At 42.8% G+C, this 21057-nt stretch overlaps 1 protein-coding gene across 1 annotated transcript in view; it reads left to right on the forward strand.

Annotated features, from left to right (window-relative positions):
• The first annotated feature begins 901 nt into the window (after nucleotides 1–901).
• The window catches only part of dse (dermatan sulfate epimerase), an 84176-nt gene continuing 64020 nt past the window's right edge, over nucleotides 902–21057 (forward strand). Inside the window, exons 1-2 of the mRNA XM_055635786.1 lie at nucleotides 902–1086; nucleotides 19803–20267. Coding sequence (XP_055491761.1) covers nucleotides 19855–20267 — 413 coding nt within the window. The 5' untranslated portion in view covers nucleotides 902–1086; nucleotides 19803–19854. The remainder of the gene's footprint in view (nucleotides 1087–19802; nucleotides 20268–21057) is intronic.

Raw genomic sequence — 21057 nt, forward strand, 5'->3', positions numbered from 1 at the left:
GACATTTGCTGATACATGTTTGCATGATTTTTATTAACTTTATTGCTAGGTTGGTGAGTTTAATAATAGTAAATGTGACAGGGGTAAGTGTTGGGGAATTTATTTATTTCAGATTATTTTTCCACAGCACGTTTCCTGGCAGGTTTGTACCAATGCTGCTGCTTTTTGTTTTAGTTTTCCAGCATCTGCAATTTTCTTCTTGCTATTCCTAAAATATCAACTTGGCTTCAGTCTTTTCAGATACTGCCTGACTTTTACTGTATTTGTTTTTAATTTCAAGTTTCCAGGATCTACGGTATTTCCCTTCAGTAACTGACAAAATCTATCCGCCTCGCAAATTATTTTCATGACAGTCCAGTAACTGCAGCCAACTTTAAAAAAATATAATATCCATTCCCACCTTCGGGTTGTTTTTCACATTTTAACGTAATGCTTTCGCAATTTGGTAATAGGCATCTCCCGTCCACATGTGTTCACTTTGGTCCCTTCTCCTCGCTGTGCTTTGCTGTGTTTCTTTCCCTCCCCCCACCCCCCTAACGAAGCCTCTTTAAATGCTGATTGCCACCTTCCCCGTTTGCTCCCAGCTCTTCGCCCTCCTTCACCCCCTCCTACCTAATCTCTGACCCCAATTTGTCCGCACCTTTTCTCCCAAAGCCGCCTTTATGCCCATCCACACCTGCCTTTTATTTTGGTCTTTCCAATATTCACCGCGCTTTAGGCGAGGGATGGATTTTTCCTGTTTGGGGGCGCACATCGAGTCCCGCCGTTTGATTTAACCTGGGACTTCGCCTCCACCCCGGTCGGAGTGGGTCTGTCAGTGGGTTAGTTGTAGCGCCCACCCCCCGCCTCCGCCCCAGCTCCTCCTCCCCTCCTCCAGACTCCAATCACTGGAGGTTGACGTCGCCGTTCTCCTCCTCACCATCCCTCACTCCTTTCTCCTTGGAAGCTCCCGCTCTCACCCATCAGCTGGGAATGCATTGTCCTGAGGAATGGCAGCGACGTGCGCCCTTTACTCTCGCCCCTTGAACAACGCCGGGTCTCGCAAAACAAACATCGCCTCGCTTCCCACGGCGGAGAATTGAAAAGGTAACGAGCATTTCCAGCGACGTGTGTGAGCGTTGAGTGAGTGGACGCGCGTTTAAAAGTTTAATATCCCCCTCTCCTCTCCTCTCCTCTCCTCTCTCCCATCCAAGTGAGGAGGAAGTGCCGGCGCCTCGGGATTTGTCTGAGTCGCTGCCAGAGTCTGGGGGAGGAACAGGAACGGCAGCGGCTCAGAGGGGCTCCCACCCCGGGCTTTCCCCGCCCGCCCGCCCGCCGGACTGACTGACTGACGGGAACCCGCCGCCAGCCTTTAAACCCCACAACTCCAGACACACGACGGGTTAACGCGGAGGTTTAAAAGGAATCTGCTCGGTTCAGCCGCCTTTGGGAGTCCCGGGGTTGTGGAGTGGAGCAACTTTTGTGCGGGGGTTCTCGGTGGACTTTTGCTGGGTTCAGTGAGGAGACACGAACGAGAGACTGACTCACTGTTAGCGACCCATCATTGCTCGCTAGTGTGGGGGAGTTTTTGTGCCACGGCCACTGGTGCCATTTAAGACCATCTCCGGGCGGGTGGTCTTGTGCGGTGAAGGGGAGGGTGTAGGGTGGAGGGTGGTGGGTGGGTGGAAAGGAAGGGGAATTTCGTTCAGGGTTCGGCAGCCTGATTTGTAACCGTGGGCTGAGAGCGAGAGAGAGAGTTCAAGATCTAGATCTCTCCGCGCTGCTTACGATCTTCCCAGAGTGAGCAACTGCCGGCAAGTTAGAGCCGCAGACGGGACAGTGCGGCGGTGAAGAAGGTGAAGAGAGTTGGCAGGGTTATTCTCATGCTCTCTGATCATTGCCAGTATTTGATCGCGACAAGACATGAAGAGTCCCGGCGGACGAGCATGTAAATGTTGAGTCCAAAATAAATGAAATCTCATTTGTTTGGATGATGTGATTCTTGATTGATACTGTATTCTGCAGTTTCAGTTTGCATTACTTTTTTTTAATTGACCCCATAGTAATCAGTTTACACGTTCTACCCAATTATGGAAATTATGTCTTACTGCAGAAACAAAAAAAGGTAACATCTGCTCCTTATTAAAAATGTCTTTAACTCATCAGATGCATTTTGAGCTGCGGTTTTCTGCATTTCAGAAGGGGGACGTTCGGCCCTCTGTGTTAATGCTGGCACTTCACTACTGTGTAAACCGCGATGGCCTTTTTGCCATTATTGAGGATGATATTTTAAAAGAGACCTACCTATCCATTGAGATGTATAAAGGACATTCCAAAAGTTAGGACATCAGTTCTGAATTCACATTTCGCCCGTTTCTAATCTGTAAAACGTTTTCATTTACAGCGATGGCCCAAGGCAGACATTCACTCGAAAATATTTTTTTTTAAACCACAAGGAAAGAGCTTGATTGAAACCTATTTCAAACAATAAATTAAAAGCTTGTCACGCTCTAGTATTTCAGCAGCGAATATAGATCAGGGCATGATGGTGCGGTAGTCCAAATGCAATGTACTGTAGACGCTGGAAATCTGAAATAAAAACAGAAAATACTGTAAATGGCAAGTCGGGCTGCATCCATGGAAATAATCAAAGCTGACTTTGTAGATCAATGACCTTTAAAATTGGGAAGAAATTCAAAATTAAACAAGTTGCAGAGAAAATGGGAGGGTCAAAGAGAACAAAAGATAAGGAGGCAGAGCGATTGAGAGATGCAGATTGAGGTGCAAACTGAAAGGGACTGGTAAAGACATGTCTAGAGTAGGTATAAATAAAAGAATAATGAAATCTGAAACACCAGAAACAGGGAGGGGGAGAAAATCTGTTTTGTTTTCTACAGAACTTGATCATCTGCTGCCAATTTCTTCCTGATCCCTCTCTAAATCTTCACTTGGCTTCTCTGTAATTCAAGGAATAGATCCGTGACCAGTGTCCATTCAAGCCCATTAAGTTCCACAAATAGCTTGACAATATTTTCTTCTATCTTGCTTTCTGCAGCCACCCATTTTATTCTCCTACTTTCTCAGTATCTGGCACATCTGTCCTAATCATACCAGATTTGTAATTATTTTCTTCAGCTAAGGTTTTCCTTGTATCTTAATTGCATTGGCTCTCAACCACAACTGAAAAACACGAAATGCTGGAGTAACTCAGAGGGACAAGCAGCATCTCTAGATAGAATAAATGGGTGACGTTTCAGCTCTGCATCTGTGCTTCCATCCGCTCTCTTATCCAAAACTAAAAGATTCTCCGTGTCATTAGCTACCCTCCCACCAAATTTCACCTTCAACATTTCTCCTCTGTAATTTCCATCGCATCTCCAATGTGATTGAGACACATATTTTGTACTCTCCATTCCTTCCTACCAATATGTCTGTTTCAATGTCTTTAGAAAGTTATAATTTTATTTGTTTCTTTAGCTTTCTGTGACAGCTTGTTCCCAAAGTGTACTCCCATCTGAGAGGCAAAATTTGCCTCTGAAGCCATCCTAAATCTTTCTCTCTCTCTCTCTCTCACCTTAATTCCCTTCAGTTTAGAATCCTCTATCCTGGGGAAAAAGATGGAGTGTTCACATTATCCATGTTCCTTATGATGTACACTTCAAGAAACTCATCCCTCAACTTCCTACACTCTAAAGGAAAACGTCCAAGCCTATCAATCTTATAACTGGCCAGCAAATCTAAGTAACATACATACATCCATACAGTGAATATCTTCTGCATCCTTTTCAACTTAATGACATCCTTGCAGTGTGGTCTCACCAATGATTTGTACACCTTTATCACGATGACTCAACTTTTGTACTCTATACATTTCCCAAAGATGGGAAACATGCCAAACACTTTCTTCACCATTCTGCCCACCTGAACTGCATTTTCAGGGAACAATGCACCTAGATCTGTTCTAAAACACTCTACCAGTTACTGTGTATGTCCTAGGTACACAAAAATGCTGGAGAAACTCAGCGGGTGCAGCAGCACCTATGGAGCGAAGGAAATAGGCGACGTTTCGGGCCGAAACCCTTCTTCAGACCATGTCCTGTCTGGTTTGACATAACAAAGCACAACACCTCACACTTGTCAGATTTAAATTCCATAGCCTACCTTCCAACTGATCTAGATCCTGCTGCAAACTTTGATATCCTTCCATGTAACAAAACACATTTCAGATGAATTAATAATCTGTTTGTTGTACTTGTATTGTATTTGGTGCTCAAGGCATGGTTCCCTTTAGATTTTGGGAACACAGACTGGTGACTGCTTTACAGAATCCCCCCATTTTCTCCACAAGGTTGACCATAGCTGACTGTCACTTTAATTTCCACCCCTTTTGAACTTTCCTACTCGTTTCCATCCTGTAACAAAGCTCAACATAAGTGAGTTGCAGCTTCATCTTTCAACTGACGGCCTTAGGGACCCAACATTGAATTCAACATTAGCAGAAAATCAACCAGTGTAGTCTTGTCAAATTTCCACTGTTCAGATTTTATTTTCTCTTTCTTGTTATGATATTTCAGACTTATTTTCCATCTGTTTGCAATATATATCTGTCACACTCTACTTCAGCCGGAACCAGTTTTGATCAAAAGTCTTCAAGTTGGTTTTATTTTTATTTTTTTATTTTCAAGTGAAGAGTTTGTGTTGCATGTTATTCAAACAAGTTGGTATACCACACATAAATACAATCAAGTCCAATTCAAGTACAATAGTTAAAGCAAAGGGGAAGGTACAAAGTTAGCCCAAACTAACTTGAACATTTGACAAGACAAGACAAGACAGGACAAGAGACAAGACAAGACAAGGACATTTATTGTCACATGTACCAATTGGTACAGTGACATTTGTGTATATATGATAATGCTATAATACTAGTTTTCCCATTTAGGAATGCCTCTCCGTCCTTCTCTATTCTTTACTAACACGGCAATTTTTGGATTGCCTATGTTCCATCAAATTTGGCCTAATTTACCTTCCTAATTTTAATTGCTGTGACTTGTTATCTAAGCTTTTGACTGCCACAATTTACTAATTTGATGCATCTGACAAAGCCAATATTTATTTTCCATCACTAAACCCCTTTAAGAAGATGGCTTGTCCTGCTGAACACAGAGTTCTAATGAAAGTGCAACTATAAGGCTGGAGAGAAGGTTATAGTATTTACACCCAGTTACTATGAAGGAATGGCAATTTACCGAGTTAAGATGGTGGAGTCACCAAGAGGCAAGCCTGCAGATGATCAATTTCTAGAGAATCGAGTTGAGGAGGAATTTATTTAACTGGAGGTTGGTGAGTCTATGGAATTCATTGCCACATATGGATGTGGAGGCTAAATCATTCAATATTTTTGGAGATTGATAGGTTCTTGATTAGTAAGGGTGTCAAAGGTTATGGGGAGAAGGCATGGGATTTGGAGGGACAAAGAGATTGTCCATAATCGAATAGTGGAGCACCCTCAATGGGCTGAATGGCCTATTCTGTTCCTGTCTTGTGATCAAGATCCAGAGGATATAGGTTTAAGGTGAAAGGGGAAGGATTTCATAGAAACCCGAAGGGCAAAGTTTTCATACTGAGGTAGGCGAGTATATGGAACAAGTATGGTTGAGGAAGGTACAATAACAATATTTGATAGACATTTGGATAGGCACATGGAGAGGTAAAGCTTAGGGTAATGCAGGCACATAGAGCAGTACAGCACAAGAAAAGGCCCTTCAGCCGACCTGGCATCAAGCCTAACATGATGCCAGGTTAAACTAGTCTGCTCTGCCTCCATGCTGTGTGTACCATATCTCTCCATGCCCTGCATTTTCATGTGCTCATCTAAAATCCTCTCAAATGCTGGTATTGTTTGCCAAATTATTAAGAGGGGGGGGGGGGGGGGGGGGGGGGGGGGGTTGGATCCAAGTCCAGGTGTTTGGAGATGAGTTTAGTTGGAATCTTCTTGGTGCAGAAGACAGAGCTGTAGTCAATGAATAGGAGTCTGCTGTAGGTGTTATTATTCAGATGACCCACGAATGAGTATAGGTCCAGAAAAATAGCATCTGCTATGGATTTCATTTAAATTAAAAATGCAAAGATTATTTTAAGTATTGGAATTTTTTTATTTGAATGGGTAGCAGCTTGGAATTATGTTCCAGAAAGGAAATTAGCTCTTTTATGGGAAGTAAATGAGGAAAAACTAGTCAAAGTAGAAGGGATATTTTGGGTCCCATATCTAAGGAAGGATGTGCTGGCGCTGGAGCGGGTCCAGAGGAGGATTCCGAGAATCATCCCAGGAATGTGGGTCAACATTTGATGAGTATTTGACGGCACTGGGCCTCTACTCATTCAAGTTTAGAAGGATGAGGGGGAACCTCATTGAAACTTACCGAATAGTGAAAGGCCTGGACAAAGTGGATGTGGAGGGGACGTTTAGGTCCAGAGGTCATAGCCTCAGAATTATACGACGTTCTTTTAGGAAGGAGATGAGGAGGACTTTCTTAGGTCAGAGGGTGGTGAATCTGTGGAATTCATTGCCATAGATGGCTGAGGAGGGCAAGTCAATGGATATTTTAATGGCAGACATTGATAGATTCTTAATTAGTACTAGTGTCAGGGGTTATGGGGAGAAGGCAGGAGAATAGGGTTAGGAGGGAAAAGTAGAGCAGCCATGATTGAATAGCGGATTAGACTTCATGGGCCGAATGGCCTAATTCTGCATCTATCACTTATGGGGGGAAAAAACAAATTGCATGTGCATATGAGGAAATTCCTTCTAAATAACAATGTTGCATTTCTGTATATTCTTTTGTCCACAGACATTATTATTATTATTATTCTGACTAGAAGAGATTTTTATTAATTTATTTTACTGAAATCATTAGACAATTTCTGCCATTGTACCTTAGGAAGTGCATACTGAATTTTAATTTTCATTTCTTGTGAAATTTTTAGAATAAGTTAAAAACAGCACATGCTAGAAATGCCCAATAGGTCTGGCAGTATCTAATGTTAACCTTTCGCGTTGATTATTACATGGGATCCAGGGCAAGCCTATCGGAAATTGACGCAGTTCAGAGGCAGAATGGAGGTAGATGATTTTTTTAACCTGGAGACTTGGAGGAGCTGTCCTTCATTGTCAGGGTGCATGTGTAGTAGTGCTGGCAAAGGAGGAGGCCATGTGATCTCAGACGTCTCCCTGCAACTCACCCTTGCCTCGAGCGGAGGTGCTGACGGTCTCGTGTTTATCCTGGTGGCTCAGCTTTGGGCTTGATAAGGCGGCGCTGGCAGTCTCCGAGTTATCCTGGCAGCTCAGTCTTTGCCTCTGTGTGGGGCGGCACATTCCTTCATTGTCTCATTGACAGAGGCACTGGTACCTCAGGCTGGCCCTGGCCATTCAGTCTTAACCTCAGTAGAGGTGCTGTCTGTTTAGGGGTTCTTCCTGGCAGCCCAGTCTTGACCACATGGTGGTGCTGGTGGGCTCCGGTTTGTTCCAGTGGCTCCCTTTTCCTCAAACCTGCAGCAGAGGAACATGGCTAGCAGGGAGGCGCCACACTTTCTCTCCCTTCTTTTCTCTTCCTACTATTTTCTTCCTCTTTCTCTCCTGCTTCTTCTCTCACCCTTCTTTCCTCTGATTGGAAAGCCTGGGTTTTTGTGAGGCGTAGGCTGATGTGGTTTGGGTGGGCCAATCTGATGTCAGCTAATTGGACCCGGCCATTACCAATGATGCTGAGGATTGACCTCTCCTGGCTGATCTGCCTAAGGTGAAAGGGATCAGATGAGCTTCCAAAGGAGGAGGCGATACACATATGCGCATATGCATTTGCAAAGTAAACCACTTGGCCCTTACGTTTGCTTTGACATTAAGTAACATCATGACTGATCTTATTGTGACCTCTGTTCTACATTTCTGCCTATGACCGGTACCCTTTCACCACTTTGTTTATCAAGAATCTATACCTCAGTTAAAATATTCAAGAACTCTAAATCCACGGCACAGTGACGCAGCAGTGGAGTTGTTGCCTCGCAGTGCCAGAGACCTGGGTTAGATCCTGACTACATGTAGTGTCTGTATCGAGTTTGTATGCTCTCCCTCTAACCGCGTGGGTTTCCCCTGAGTGCGCTGGTTTTCTCCGACACTCCAAAGACGAACAGGTTTGTACATTAAATGGCTTCAGTAAAGACTGCAATTTGTCTCTAGTGTGCAGGATAATGCTAATCGGATGGGGATCACTGGTCGGCATGGACTTTGTGGGCCAAAAGGGCTGTTTCCGTGCTGTATCTCTAAAGTAAACTAAAAGAGCTGTTTTGACTGAGTGGAGTTAATCACAGCAACAGAGCTGTGAGGTTTTTTTAATCGTAATCTATTCATACAGCTTTTTGGAGCATCACATTATTGAAACTTCCATAATTTCTCCATGGAAGTGTGAACAAGTTTATAGTCTTCACACATCTACTTGCGAAAATGGTAGTTCAAAACGTGATGGCTGTTCCCCGGCATTTCACCATCTGAACTTGGGAATCTGTCCAAATCATGCGCTTCAGTAGACAGGAGCAGCACCAAGGGAGTGAGGTGAGTCTTTCAGTTAATTTGCATGTCTTAAAATTATTAATTTGTTTCAGTTTTAACCACAATTGAAATCCAAAATGATGTTGACATTTCCAAGACATTTATTAGCCTGAGATGGACAAAGGCTGTATTTGTTAATATACATTTTAATGTTCAAACAGCATAAATATATTTACGGTACACAAAAATGCTGGAGAAACTCAGCGGGTGCAGTAGCATCTATGGAGCGAAGGAAATAGATGACGTTTCGGGCCGAAACCCTTCTTCAGACTGATGGGGGGGGGGGGGAGAAGGAAGGAAAAAGGGAGGAGGAGGAGCCCGAGGGCTGGGGGATGGGAGGAGACCGATCGAGGGTTAAGGAAGGGGAGGAGACAGCAAGGGCTAGCAAAATTGGGAGAATTCAATGTTCATGCCATCCGGACGCAAGCTACCCAGGCGGAATATGAGGTGCTGTTCCTCCAATTTCCGGTGTTGCTCACTCTGGCAATAGAGGAGACCCAGGACAGAGAGATCGGATTGGGAATGGGAGGGGGAGTTGAAGTGCTGCGCCATCAGGAGTTCAGGTAGGTTATTGCGGACTGAGCGGAGGTGTTAGGCGAAACGATCGCCCAACCTCCGCTTAGTCTCACCGATGTAGATCAGCTGACATCTAGAGCAGCGGATGCAGTAGATGAGGTTGGAGGAGATACAGGTGAACCTTTGTCGTACCTGGAACGACTGCTTGGGTCCTTGAATGGAGTCGAGGGGGGAGGTGAAGGGACAGGTGTTGCATTTCTTGCGGTTGCAATGGAAAGTGCCCGGGGCGGGGGTGGTACGGGAGTGAAGGGAAGAATTGACAAGGGAGTTGCGGAGGGAGCGGTCTTTGTGGAAGGCAGACATGGGGGGAAATGGGAAGATGTGGCGAGTGGTGGGGTCACATTGGAGGTGGCGGAAATGGCGGAGGATTATTTGTTGTATTTGCCGGATGGTGGGGTGAAAGGTGAGGACTAGTAAAAGGGGACTCTGCCCTTGTTGCGAGTGCGGGGATGGGGAGAGAGAGCAGTGTTGCGGGGTATGGAAGAGACCCTGTTGCGAGCCTCATCTATGGTGGAGGTGGGGAATCCCCATTCCCTGAAGAGCTAGGACATTTCTGATGCCCTGGAGTGGAACATCTCATGCTGGGAACAGATGTGGCGTAGACGGAGGAATTGGGAGTAGGGGATGGAGTCTTTACAGGGGGCAGGGTGGGAAGACGTGTAGTCCAGATAGCCATGTGAGTCAGTTGGTTTGTAGTGTATGTCGGTCAGAAGTCTGTCCCCTGCGATGGAGATGGTGAGGTCAAGGAATGGTAGGGAAGTGTCGGAAATGGTCCAGGTGTATTGGAGTGCTGGATGGAAGTTGGTGGTGAAGTGGATGAAGTCAGTCAGTTGTGTGTGGGTGCAAGAGGTGGCCTCAAAGCAGTCGTCAATGTAACGGAGGTAGAGGTCGGGGATGGGGCCCTGGTACGTATTGAACAAGGATTGTTCGACGTACCCGACAAAGAGGCAGGTGTAGCTGGGGCCCATGCGTGTGCCCATAGCTACGCCTTGTGTTTGGAGGGAATGGGAGGAGTCAAACCTAAAGTTGTTGAGGGTGTCTCTAGAAGGGTTTTGGCCCGAAACGTCACCTATTTCCTTCGCTCCATAGATGCTGCTACACCCGCTGAGTTTCTCCAGCATTTTTGTGTACCTTCGATCTTCCAGCATCTGCAGTTCCTTCTTAAATATATTTAAAGTGCTTCCTTAAGACTAACTATTTCTGGCAGCTACCTTGTGCAGAAAGATAAGCAGAAGAAATTGGATTTCTTTCCCCCACCCCCCCGAAAAAATTTGCACTGAGATGCACTGAGGCAAAGAGGTTGGATTTACGGGATATCTTTAAGGAGGCAGAAGGATCTGTTTAGTGGAGGGTTAGGGATGGGGCATTGGTAGCTGAAGGCATGGCAGTCAGTGATGGACTTGTTAATGGGATGGTCATGAAGATTGAATGAGAGTAGAGGTGATATATTTGTAGGGTTGGAGAAGATTATGGAAGTAATAAGGGACCAGATTTTGGAGGGATTTGAAAGCACTTTAAAACAAAAACAGGGCTCCTATTTAACTGAGTCAGAAAGCAAAGGAACCGTGGATAAAAAGGACTGTGAATTAGAACAGGACCGCACAGTTTTATAAGACCTTCATTTATGGACAGCAGGAGCAAAAAGACCACCTGGGAGAGTTGAAGAAGTTATGTTTGAATGTTAAAATGAGCAACATATAGTTTCCAAAACAGTTGCTCTGGGGAAGGTCTAGTTTTACGAGATGTTGTGGGATGAGGATGGAGTTTTCTTGGAGATGGCATGAATTTGGAGACCAAACATCCACACTGGGTGATGTAAAGTTACACTCTGGTTCGTCATTTATCAGAGTGAGATTTAATTAGGAAACCAGGAATGGAGTTTTTGACTGGAACCAAATGGATGAGATCGCTACATTATAGCCCTGATGTGGCGACAATGTATGGGCAATAGAGTGAACAAAAAGATAAGAAGCTTGAGCTTCATCATGTATGCTAAGGATAGTTAGCACGCAACAAAAGCTTTTCACTGTGACAATAAACTAAACCAAACACTTTTTTCAAATGATCTTGCAGAGGAGTGTTAGGAACATAGAAACATGGAAAAATAGGTGCAGGAGTAGGCCATTCGGCCCTTCAGGCCAGCACCACCATTCAATGTGTGTTTTTACAATACTGGGTACAAAAAGTGTTACATCATACATAAAACTGAAGTTCACAAATAAATTATTTTAACATGATTCAGATTAATCAAAAACCCTCAAAGCGGCAGTACATGACAGGGAGGGATAGTTCATGAAATTTGAGAAAATTTCATTAATGAACAAAATTCCCTGTAGGAACATGCGTTCTATGTGTTTTTTTACACTTTATGCTTGGTGTCCACCATAACAACCGTTACATGAAATTTAGAAAGTCTTTTTTTTCTAAAGCATGATAGATGATTTCTTCACTTTTGCTGTTTTTCAACATACAAATGTACTTTCTTGCTATAAACATGGAGTATGTGACCAAATGAGCAATATTCCTGGTATCTACTGAAACATGCGTTATGCGTGTTACACAATGTCCAATGTTGGGCACCAAATGAAAGTAGCTGTTTCTTCCAGTATTTGCTTTTTGTGTAATTTCTTTCACATGTTTTGAATAAACTTTATGGAAATAATTGTCCATACATAACAAGAGACTGCAGGTACATAATTTGATGGAAATATAGCTACGGCAAAATGCTGGTGTTACGCGTGTGATGGTGGACACCAAAAATATTCACTAATTTTGGCATGCAGCAGCTTTTACAGAATCTTGATATTAAGGTTACTTTCTTCTCATAATTTCATTATCTATTGAGTTCCACTGATTCTGACTGAAGCTGCTTTTGGTGCTGTGACAGGACAGTTTAAATCTACAGTTGGTACTGAAAAAGATGGGGAGAAATCCAGGAAGCTTACAAAATCTGAATTTTTTGCTGAAGAAAGGATAAGCTGGCAATTGAGCTAGTCGTTTACAAGGATAGAAGGATCATGCTTGTTTTTTGTGGAGAATATTGTTAGGTGACAAAGGAGAGTGGAACAATACCTGAGCAGAAGAAAAACATTTTAAAAAATCAGTTGATATAGAGGCAGGTTTAGAGCACAGTACAGCACAGGAGCAGCTCCTATGACCCATAACACCTGTGACATACATAGTGCCAAGCTAAGCTTATCTCATCTTCCTGATCCATATTCCTCCTCTGTGCCTATCTAAAAGTCTCTTGCCCGCCACTCTCATATCTAGCTCCTCCACCATCCAACAGCGTGTTCTTGGTAGCTGCTAACTTCTGTGTGCAAGAAAAAATACCTTCCCCGAGCACCTCTTTTAAGTTCAAGTTCAAATGTATTTGACACCACAAGGTGCAGTGAAATGTGATTTACCATGCAGCCTTACAATTAAAAAAGGACATAATACACAACATCATTCAACTCAGACATCCACCACAGCATTCTTCACTGTGGTGGAAGGCAATACAGTTCAGACGGTCCTCCTCCTCCTCCTCCCTTGTTCACCCGTGGTCAGGGCCCGACTCCAGGAGAGGCTGCTCCAAACCAGCTGTAAGTCCGCCGGGAGGGGGGCGAAGAAGCGACAAGGAAGAAAGTCGCCTCTCTGTCGAGGTAGGTAACTGAAAACGGTTTCCGCCTCTTTCCCCCCCCACACATGACATGCAGAGAAACACTAAAACATACTTTGGACAAACTAAAAAAAATGTAAAGATTCTTTGCCCTTCTCACCTGAAAACTATGCCCTCTAATCTGATATTTCCTTTCTGGTAAAAATGATATGTCTATCCTATATATTTCTATCAGGTCTCATCTCAACCTCCAGCATCTTAAAGAAAATAATTAAAGTCTGTCCAAGCTCTCCTTACAGCTAATATCCTCTAATCCATGCATCGGTTTGGTAAAGCTCTTCTGCACAGTCTCCAAAGCCTTCACATCCTTCCTGTAATGGGGTATGCAGAACTGCATGCAGTACTCCAATTGCAGCCTAATGCCCCTGTCCCACTTAGGAAACCTGAACGGAAACCTCTGGTGACCTTGCGCCCCACCCAAGGTTTCCATGAGTCGCCAGAGGTTTTGGTCACTCGCCTGGAAAGCCTCGACTGAAGATCCTACAGGGACTTTGCTACCGACCACACACACATCGCGAAGGTGGGGGCCAGGGACAACGGAGGAGCGTTGTCTGCGCGATGAAGAGGCAGCTAAACGGCTGCCACAGCACATTAAGTTCTTTAGAGAGCGTGGGAGGGAGGGAGAGAGGGGGAAAGAATGGGGGAGAAGGAGTGGAGACAGTTTTAAGAAGTTTAATAAAGTTAGCGGGCATTTTATCTTCCGGCGGATCTTCTAGGTCCTGAAAACCAAAGATCCTATAGGATCTTTGCTGAAAACTCCAATGAGCCAATCAAAATGTCCGGTCAGCGAAGGAGATTGCCTTCGACTGCCTGTAAGTAAATAGCGACCCCACTCCACTGGCTTCGACCAAACGGCAACCTATTTTTAGTTGAGGCCAGTTTTGATTTTGTTGAAATAATTGCAGGAACATAGAAGAAGCCTCGACTACGTGGAAACCACTTTCGACCATTAGGGAGAGTGACCAAAACCTCTGGGAACCTCACGGAAACCTTGGGTGGGGCGCAAGGTCACCAGAGATTTCCGATCAGGTTTCCTAAGTGGGACAGGGGCATAACCGAACTTGGGCAATCACCAGTTTTGTGAGATATGGGTTGACTGAGCCGGAAGTAGGTCTTGGATCAAAGGGAACTTGCAGAAGGTTTTGGCAGCCAGAAGAGAAATAAAAGGATTCAAGTTCCTCTAAGGGCCAGGAATGTGGTGAGCATCACAAGTTTGACTTTTATGGGAACAATGCAAATCAGCAGACTGGGCAGTCATGAACTCATGGGAAATAGTTTTATTTCAAAGTGGAGATGGTGAAGAATCTAAAAAAAACAGTTTGCAGCAGAAAAAGTTGAGGGTTATCTTTCCAAAACAAACCTAGCTGTGCAGAAAACAATTTCAGCAGTTGAAAACAGGAGTTTCTATGCTGTCCAGTCAGATCTGGCAACGAATTGCTAAATGAGTTTGGAGCCTTGCCCATTAAAATCTGTGTCCCTTAGACTTCAGGACACAAATAATGGTTTGATGGAGTTTTACTGGAGACCAAGAGGCAAGGGTGTGTTTGAGCAAGTCAGTGGCTGAAAGTCGTTGAGCAGGGCTGCTAGACCTTTTCACCGCACACCATATGATAACTTCATACATTTCACTTTTTTCTAGGCAGATCTTTTGAGAGAAGATCTCGATAGATCCAGGTGCTCAATACTCGTTTTCAAATTTGAGTTTGCGTAAAATTAATGTCATGGTGGTTGAACTTATATTTCCATGTAACACTCAGCCTGTGAGTGCATTTGACTTCATTTGTCTATCTGAACCAAGTGGTATTTGGTGCATTTGTAAAATCTCTACTGATGTTTTGGCTATGATTGGATATAACACAGATCAGATATAAAAACTGGTATATTTACCTCTTGCTTAAATTCAGAAGGTTTTTGAGAAGTTGTGTTATTTTGTCAACTTCACCTCCTTACATGTTTCTGCTAATAGACAATAGACGACAGGTACAGGAGTAGGCCATTTGGCCCTTCGAGCCAGCACCGCCATTCAATGTGATCATGGCTGATCATTCCCAATCAGTACCCGTACTGTGCTCCATGATCAAAATACATTCTCTTCCCATACAAGGGAATCCAATACCCAAGGAAACTCTTTTTTTCTGATTCTGATTTTTTTCTGATTCAAAGTTTTATACTTTATTGGAAAGTTCACTTTCTTTCTAGAATACGTGCGATGGATAAATATTTTATATGCCAGCTAAAAAGGCATGCAGTGACCTATCCTTTGTAAAATTGATCCACAGAAGGATATGAACAGAAAATAATGTTCTTGACAATGTAATTGTTCCCATGATGTGCTGTCTACTTGCTCATCAAATCTGGTGGGGGTAAAAATCAAACGTCATTCAAGCAAGCAGGATTGTTTTATTGGTACATCAGTGTGGGAGATAACATGATGAGCAGATGCAAAAAACTTCTGGCGCCAAAAAAATAGAGCAGCTGGAGGAACTTGTCAGGTGGAGGAGAATGAGCATCTGATGTTTTAGCTTGAGATCCTTCATCCATAGACGCTGTCATACGCTGAATTATTCAAGTTGCGCGTTTGTTTGTTTTTTGTTGCAGGCTCCACAATTTGCAGTCTTGTGTGCCTACGCTTAATGTGACCTTCCACACACTGTTATTAACAAATTATTTATCTGTTCATTGGCATTGCTTTTTTTTTTTAATTTTCCCAGTGAAGACAGGTTGGCAATTTTACTATGCAATCCTGTGCCACTATGGTGTGCTCTCCAGAGACTTTAGCTTTCACTTAGGTTATGTTATCCTCTTGATGCAGATGAGTGCTTTGTCAATGTATACAAATTGGGGTCCAACCACAGATATTTTTTAATGGACCTTATAATAATTTCTATACATATAATACTTTTGTTTACAGCCCTTTCAGTAATGTATCTGAACATATTTCATATTTCTATTATTTAAAGTTTAACATCGGTACCAATGCAACTCTTTTGCAATGACAGCATCTCACAAAGAACGGCGTTTAATTATCTGCTCCTGCCTTAATGTTATTTTTAGGACCTTTTTAACCTGGGCACCAGAATTCCTAATACACTGTCCACTGGATCTGGCATGCACAGCTTGAAAGTGTAATGGAAGCAGGTTCGGTAGTAATTTTCAGAGTGAAATTGGATGATCAGTTGAAAAGGATAAATCTACTGATCTATAGTGCTGGAAAAGATTTTGAAGAGATGCCTGAGACCAGATGGGGTGAATGAGTTCCTCCGTGCTGCATTATTCCATAATTTTTAACTTTCTCGTTCTGTTTTTTATGAATGTTTGCCAGAATTGACAAACATAACAATATTATCAAAGGTTTCTTCTTGTTCATTAGTGGGTTGAAGCCCCAGGCTAGTTAACATGATGCAAACTTCATGGATTTGATACAGAGTTTTTGACTGATGTTTTTGTGGTAAATTTGTAAAAAAAATAAATCCATCCTTTTCAGTGGATGTCTACATAGAAACATAGAAAATAGGTGCAGGAGTAGGCCATTCGATTCTTCGAGCCAGCACCGCCATTCAATATGATCATGGCTAATCATCCAAAATCAGTACCCTGTCCCAGCTTTCTCCCCATATCCCTTGATTCCCTTAGCCCTAAGATCTAAATCTAACTCTCTCTTGAAAACATTCAGTGAATTGGCCTCCACTGCTTTCTGTGGCAGAGAATTTCACAGATTCACAACTCTCTGGGTGAAAACGTTTTTCCTCATTTCAGTCCTAAATGGCCTACCCCTTATTCTTAAACTGTGACCCCTGGTTCTGGACTACCCCAACATCGGGAACATTTTTCTTGCATCTACCCTGTCCAATCCTCTAAGAATTGTACATGTTTCTATAAGAATCCCTCTCATCCTTCTAAATTCCAGCGAACACAAGCCCAGTCGACCCATTCTTTCATCATATATCAGTCCTGCCATCCCGGGAATTAACCTGGTGAACCTGCACTGCACTCCCTCAATAGCAATAATGTCCTTCCTCAAATTAGGAGACCAAAATTGCACACTATACTCCAGGTGCGATCTCACCAGGGCCCTGTACGACTGCAGTAGGACCTCCTTGCTCCTGAACTCAAATCCTCTCGCAGACCAACTTTATTAGCTTTCTTCACCGCCTGCTCTACCTGCATGTTTATTTTCAGTGACAGATGTACAAGCACATCCAGGGATCATTGCACCTCCCCTTTTCCTAATCTGACACCATTCAGATAATAATCTGCCTTCCTGTTCTTGCCACCAAAGTGGATAACCTTACATTTATCCACATTATATTGCATCTGCCATGCATCTGCCCACTCACGCACCCTGGCCACGTCGCCCTGCAGCCTCATTGCATCCTCATCGTAGATCACACTGCCACCCAGCTTTGTATCATCCGCAAACTTGGAGATGTCACATTTAATTCCCTCTTCTAAATCGTTAATATATATTGTAAATAACTGGGGTCCTAGCACCAAACCTTGCAGCACCTCACAAATCATGCCTGCCATTCTGAAAATGACCCGTTATTTCCTACTCTTTGCTTCCTGTCTGCTAACCAGCTCTCTATCCATGTCAATACCCTACCCCCAATACCATATGTTCTAATTTTGCACACTAATCCCTTATGTGGGACCTTGTCAAAGGCTTTTTGAAAGTTCAGATACACCACATCCACTGGCTTTCCCTTACCCATTCTACTTGTTACATCCTCAAAAAATTCCAAAAGATTAGTCAAGCATGATTTCCCCTTCATAAATCCATGCTGACTTAGACCGCTTTACAAATGCGCGGTTATAACATCTTTATTAATCGACTCCAGCATCTTCTCCACTACCGATGTAAGGCTAACTGGTTTATAATTCCTCGTTTTCTTCCCTCTCTCTCCTTAAAAAGTGTAGTTACATTGGCTACACTCCATTCCACAGGAACTGATTCATAGTCAAAAGAACATTGGAAAATTATAACCAATGCATCCATGATTTCTAGGGCCACCTCCTTGAGTACTCTGGGATGCAGATCATCAGGCCCTGGGGATTTATCTGCCTTCATTCCCAACAGTTTACCTAACACCATTTTCTGACTAATGTAGATTCCCTTCAGTTTCTCCCTCCCGCTAGTCCTCGGTCCCCTAGTATTTCCGGGAGATTGTTTGTGTCTTCCTTAGTGTCTTTGTTTAACTGTTCTGCCATTTCCTTGTTTCCCATTATAAATTCACCTGTCTCTGACTGCAAGGGACCTACATTCACCTTCGCTAATCTTTTACTTTTTACATACCCAAGGAAACTTTCACAGTCAGTTTTTATATTTCCCGCAAACTTTCTTTCATGCTCTTTTTTCCCCCCTTTTAATTAACCCCTTTGTCCTCCTCTGTTGAGTTCTAAATTTCTCCCAGTCCTGGTTTGCTGCTTCTTCTGGCCAATTTATATGCCTCTTCCTTGGATCTAACACTATCCTTGACTTCCCTCGTCAGCGACGGTTGAGCCGCCTTCCCAGTTTTATTTTTTCGCCAGACAGGGATGAACAATTTCTGGAGTTCATCCATGCGCTCTTTAAATCTTTGCCGTTGTATCTCCACTGGCAATCTTTTAAGTATAGTTTGCCAGTCTATCATATCCAATTCCCATCTTATACCTTAAGTCTCCTTTATTCAAGTTCAGGACCTTCGTCTCTGAATTAACCGTGTCACTCTCCATCCTAATGCAGAATTTCACCATCGCTGTGGTCACTTTTGCCCAAGGGGCCTTGCACAACAAGATCGCTGACTAACCCTTCCTCATTACACAAAACCCCCTAGGATGGCCTGCCCTCTAGTCGGGTTCTCTACATATTGGTTTAAAAACCCATCCCGTATACATTCCAGGAAATCCTCCTCAGCATTGTTACCAATTTGGTTCGCCCAATCTATATGTAGCTTGAAGTCTAGATGAAGCATGCATATTCTTGCTGTGACCTTCTGGAAGGGCCTCCAGGTTCTTCCATCTTCAACAATTGCCTACTGTAAACTATCACTTTAAGTGACATAATAAATAAAGGGAAGTTGATGAGCATGTGAGAGTAATTTTCAGTATAAGATTTCATCTGATAATTTTGAATGTTAGTCAATGGAAGACAGAAGGAGATTAATGTTTATGGATGGATTATGGATTCGAATTTAATTGATTCAATCCACATAATTAAATAAGAGAATTTGCATTTTTTAATTGAAAATTGGAACAACATTTTCATCTTGTGAATAAATAAACTCAAAAGAAAAATCGATTCTTATATCTTTGTCTCGTTTTTCAACATCGCAAAGTATGTACATCGATCACCTTTGTGCTGTAATGGTAGATTAGACAAAGGCTTGGTTATGGTCTCTGTAGTGCATTTCTGCTAAGAGGCTTTTAGGACCTCCAAATTGTGTGATTCGGTCAGACCAAATTGAAGAATAGTATTGGCCAGAAACACAACCTTCCTTGTCATTTTAATAATATGAAACAACCTCTATCTCAGAAACCATACTTGCCTGTGAGTAATGATTTTGCACTAACGTTCACTTTTATTTTATACCACCCTGCTGAAAACTGGAATTTGTTTTGTTTTTTTCACGATTAGTGTATTTCTTAAACTTTCAACCCATTCCAACTTTCTTCCTTCCCAACATGAAGCAACTGACTACTCCTGAATAATGTGCCATATAAGGCACTGGTATTTCGATTTCTAAGCATCAATGTGTAAGAGGTAACTGCAGATGCTGATTTGCATCGAAGAAAGACACAAAATGCTGGAGTAACTCAGCGGGACAGCCAGCATCTCTGGAGAGAAGGAATGGGTGACGTTTCAGGTCGGGGCCATTCTTCAGTTTCTAAGCATCAATGGTTGTCAGGCTTATTTATGCATGGGTGGAATCCCAATCTTGCCATCATTCATGAGTTTGGAGTTATAATAATTGATTTGTGATGTGTATTTTTGTTTTTGTTTTCCAGGGTTGTTGAAGATGATTTGGCTGGAAGTGGGATTTGGGGACCTGATGCCACAATGAAGACATATACACATGGAGTACCAGTCATATTTTTCATAAATCTCTTCTCCCTATTGGCACCTGCTGCAAGTGAGAAACCTGGTGGCAGCATCCACTTTATGAATGGGAATTATGATGGTCACCCCATGCTGTACTTCAATCAAGGAGATGTGCAGGATCTGCGACTCAAGGCAAAAAGTACTCACCGGCACATTGCGGACAATATTTGGGATGCTGTACAGATCATGCTATCAAATCCAAAGGAATACCTACCGCCCTGGGATCCCAAACGTTTTAGTGCTCGATGGAATGAAATCTATGGCAACAACCTGGGAGTACTTTCTATGTTCTGTGTATTGTTTCCGGAAAGAACAGATGCTTTGGAGTTTGCCATGGACTACATGGCGAGGATGGCATCTCAGCCTAGTTGGTAGATTTCTGTTTTGATTTTTATTTTGAGGCATGTGTTTCTTTTTTTTAATCGAGTGGCTTAATTTTGCTGCATGCACAAACTTCAGTTCTAAAGATCAGCTCTAGTAACAATTGACCGACTGTTAATGCGAACTCTCCAATTTTATTTTGTGTACAAGAGAAAAGATCTATATTGCCAAAATGGGTGGAAGTTTTGAATTGGCATCAACTTATTTCTGCACATATTTTATATTTTAAATGATTTTCTGTCTGCTATTCACAATACGTTAATTCTCAAGATACTGTCATTTTTCTGGCTTATGCAAGTCTGATTAATTAGTACATTCTAAAGGCCAATCTCTATATCACTGCTGTTGACAACCAGAGGAAAAAATATAGATGTGTTTAAAGTTGTGTTTTTTCAATTACATTCATATATATTAGTTAATATAAAAATTACTTTAGTGATTTTAAATGGATAAATGCACCTATTATGTGGGTTATGAGTTGGTGCAAAGCAGTGCCATGAATAGGGATACATTAAATATTGAGGGTGGGAAGCCATGTGATGAAACTTCTCAGGAATATATCCAGTCTGGGCAGGATACCAAGCCAGAACTTTAAGATTACTTGTCTGTTCTTCAAATAATGCCATGTTTGGTATATATCAGGACAAGCATGCAGGGTCATATTTTGGTATCTGCAAGTTGGCAACGGTAACAATGAAGAACTTACCCAGAATTGCAACTGTGCCTATGGATTTCTGAATCAAAGATATTAGTGTAACCCATGAGCTTGCTTACAGTTTT

Source organism: Leucoraja erinacea, chromosome 5 (genome assembly GCF_028641065.1).
Source record: "Leucoraja erinacea ecotype New England chromosome 5, Leri_hhj_1, whole genome shotgun sequence".
Taxonomy (NCBI): domain Eukaryota; kingdom Metazoa; phylum Chordata; class Chondrichthyes; order Rajiformes; family Rajidae; genus Leucoraja; species Leucoraja erinaceus.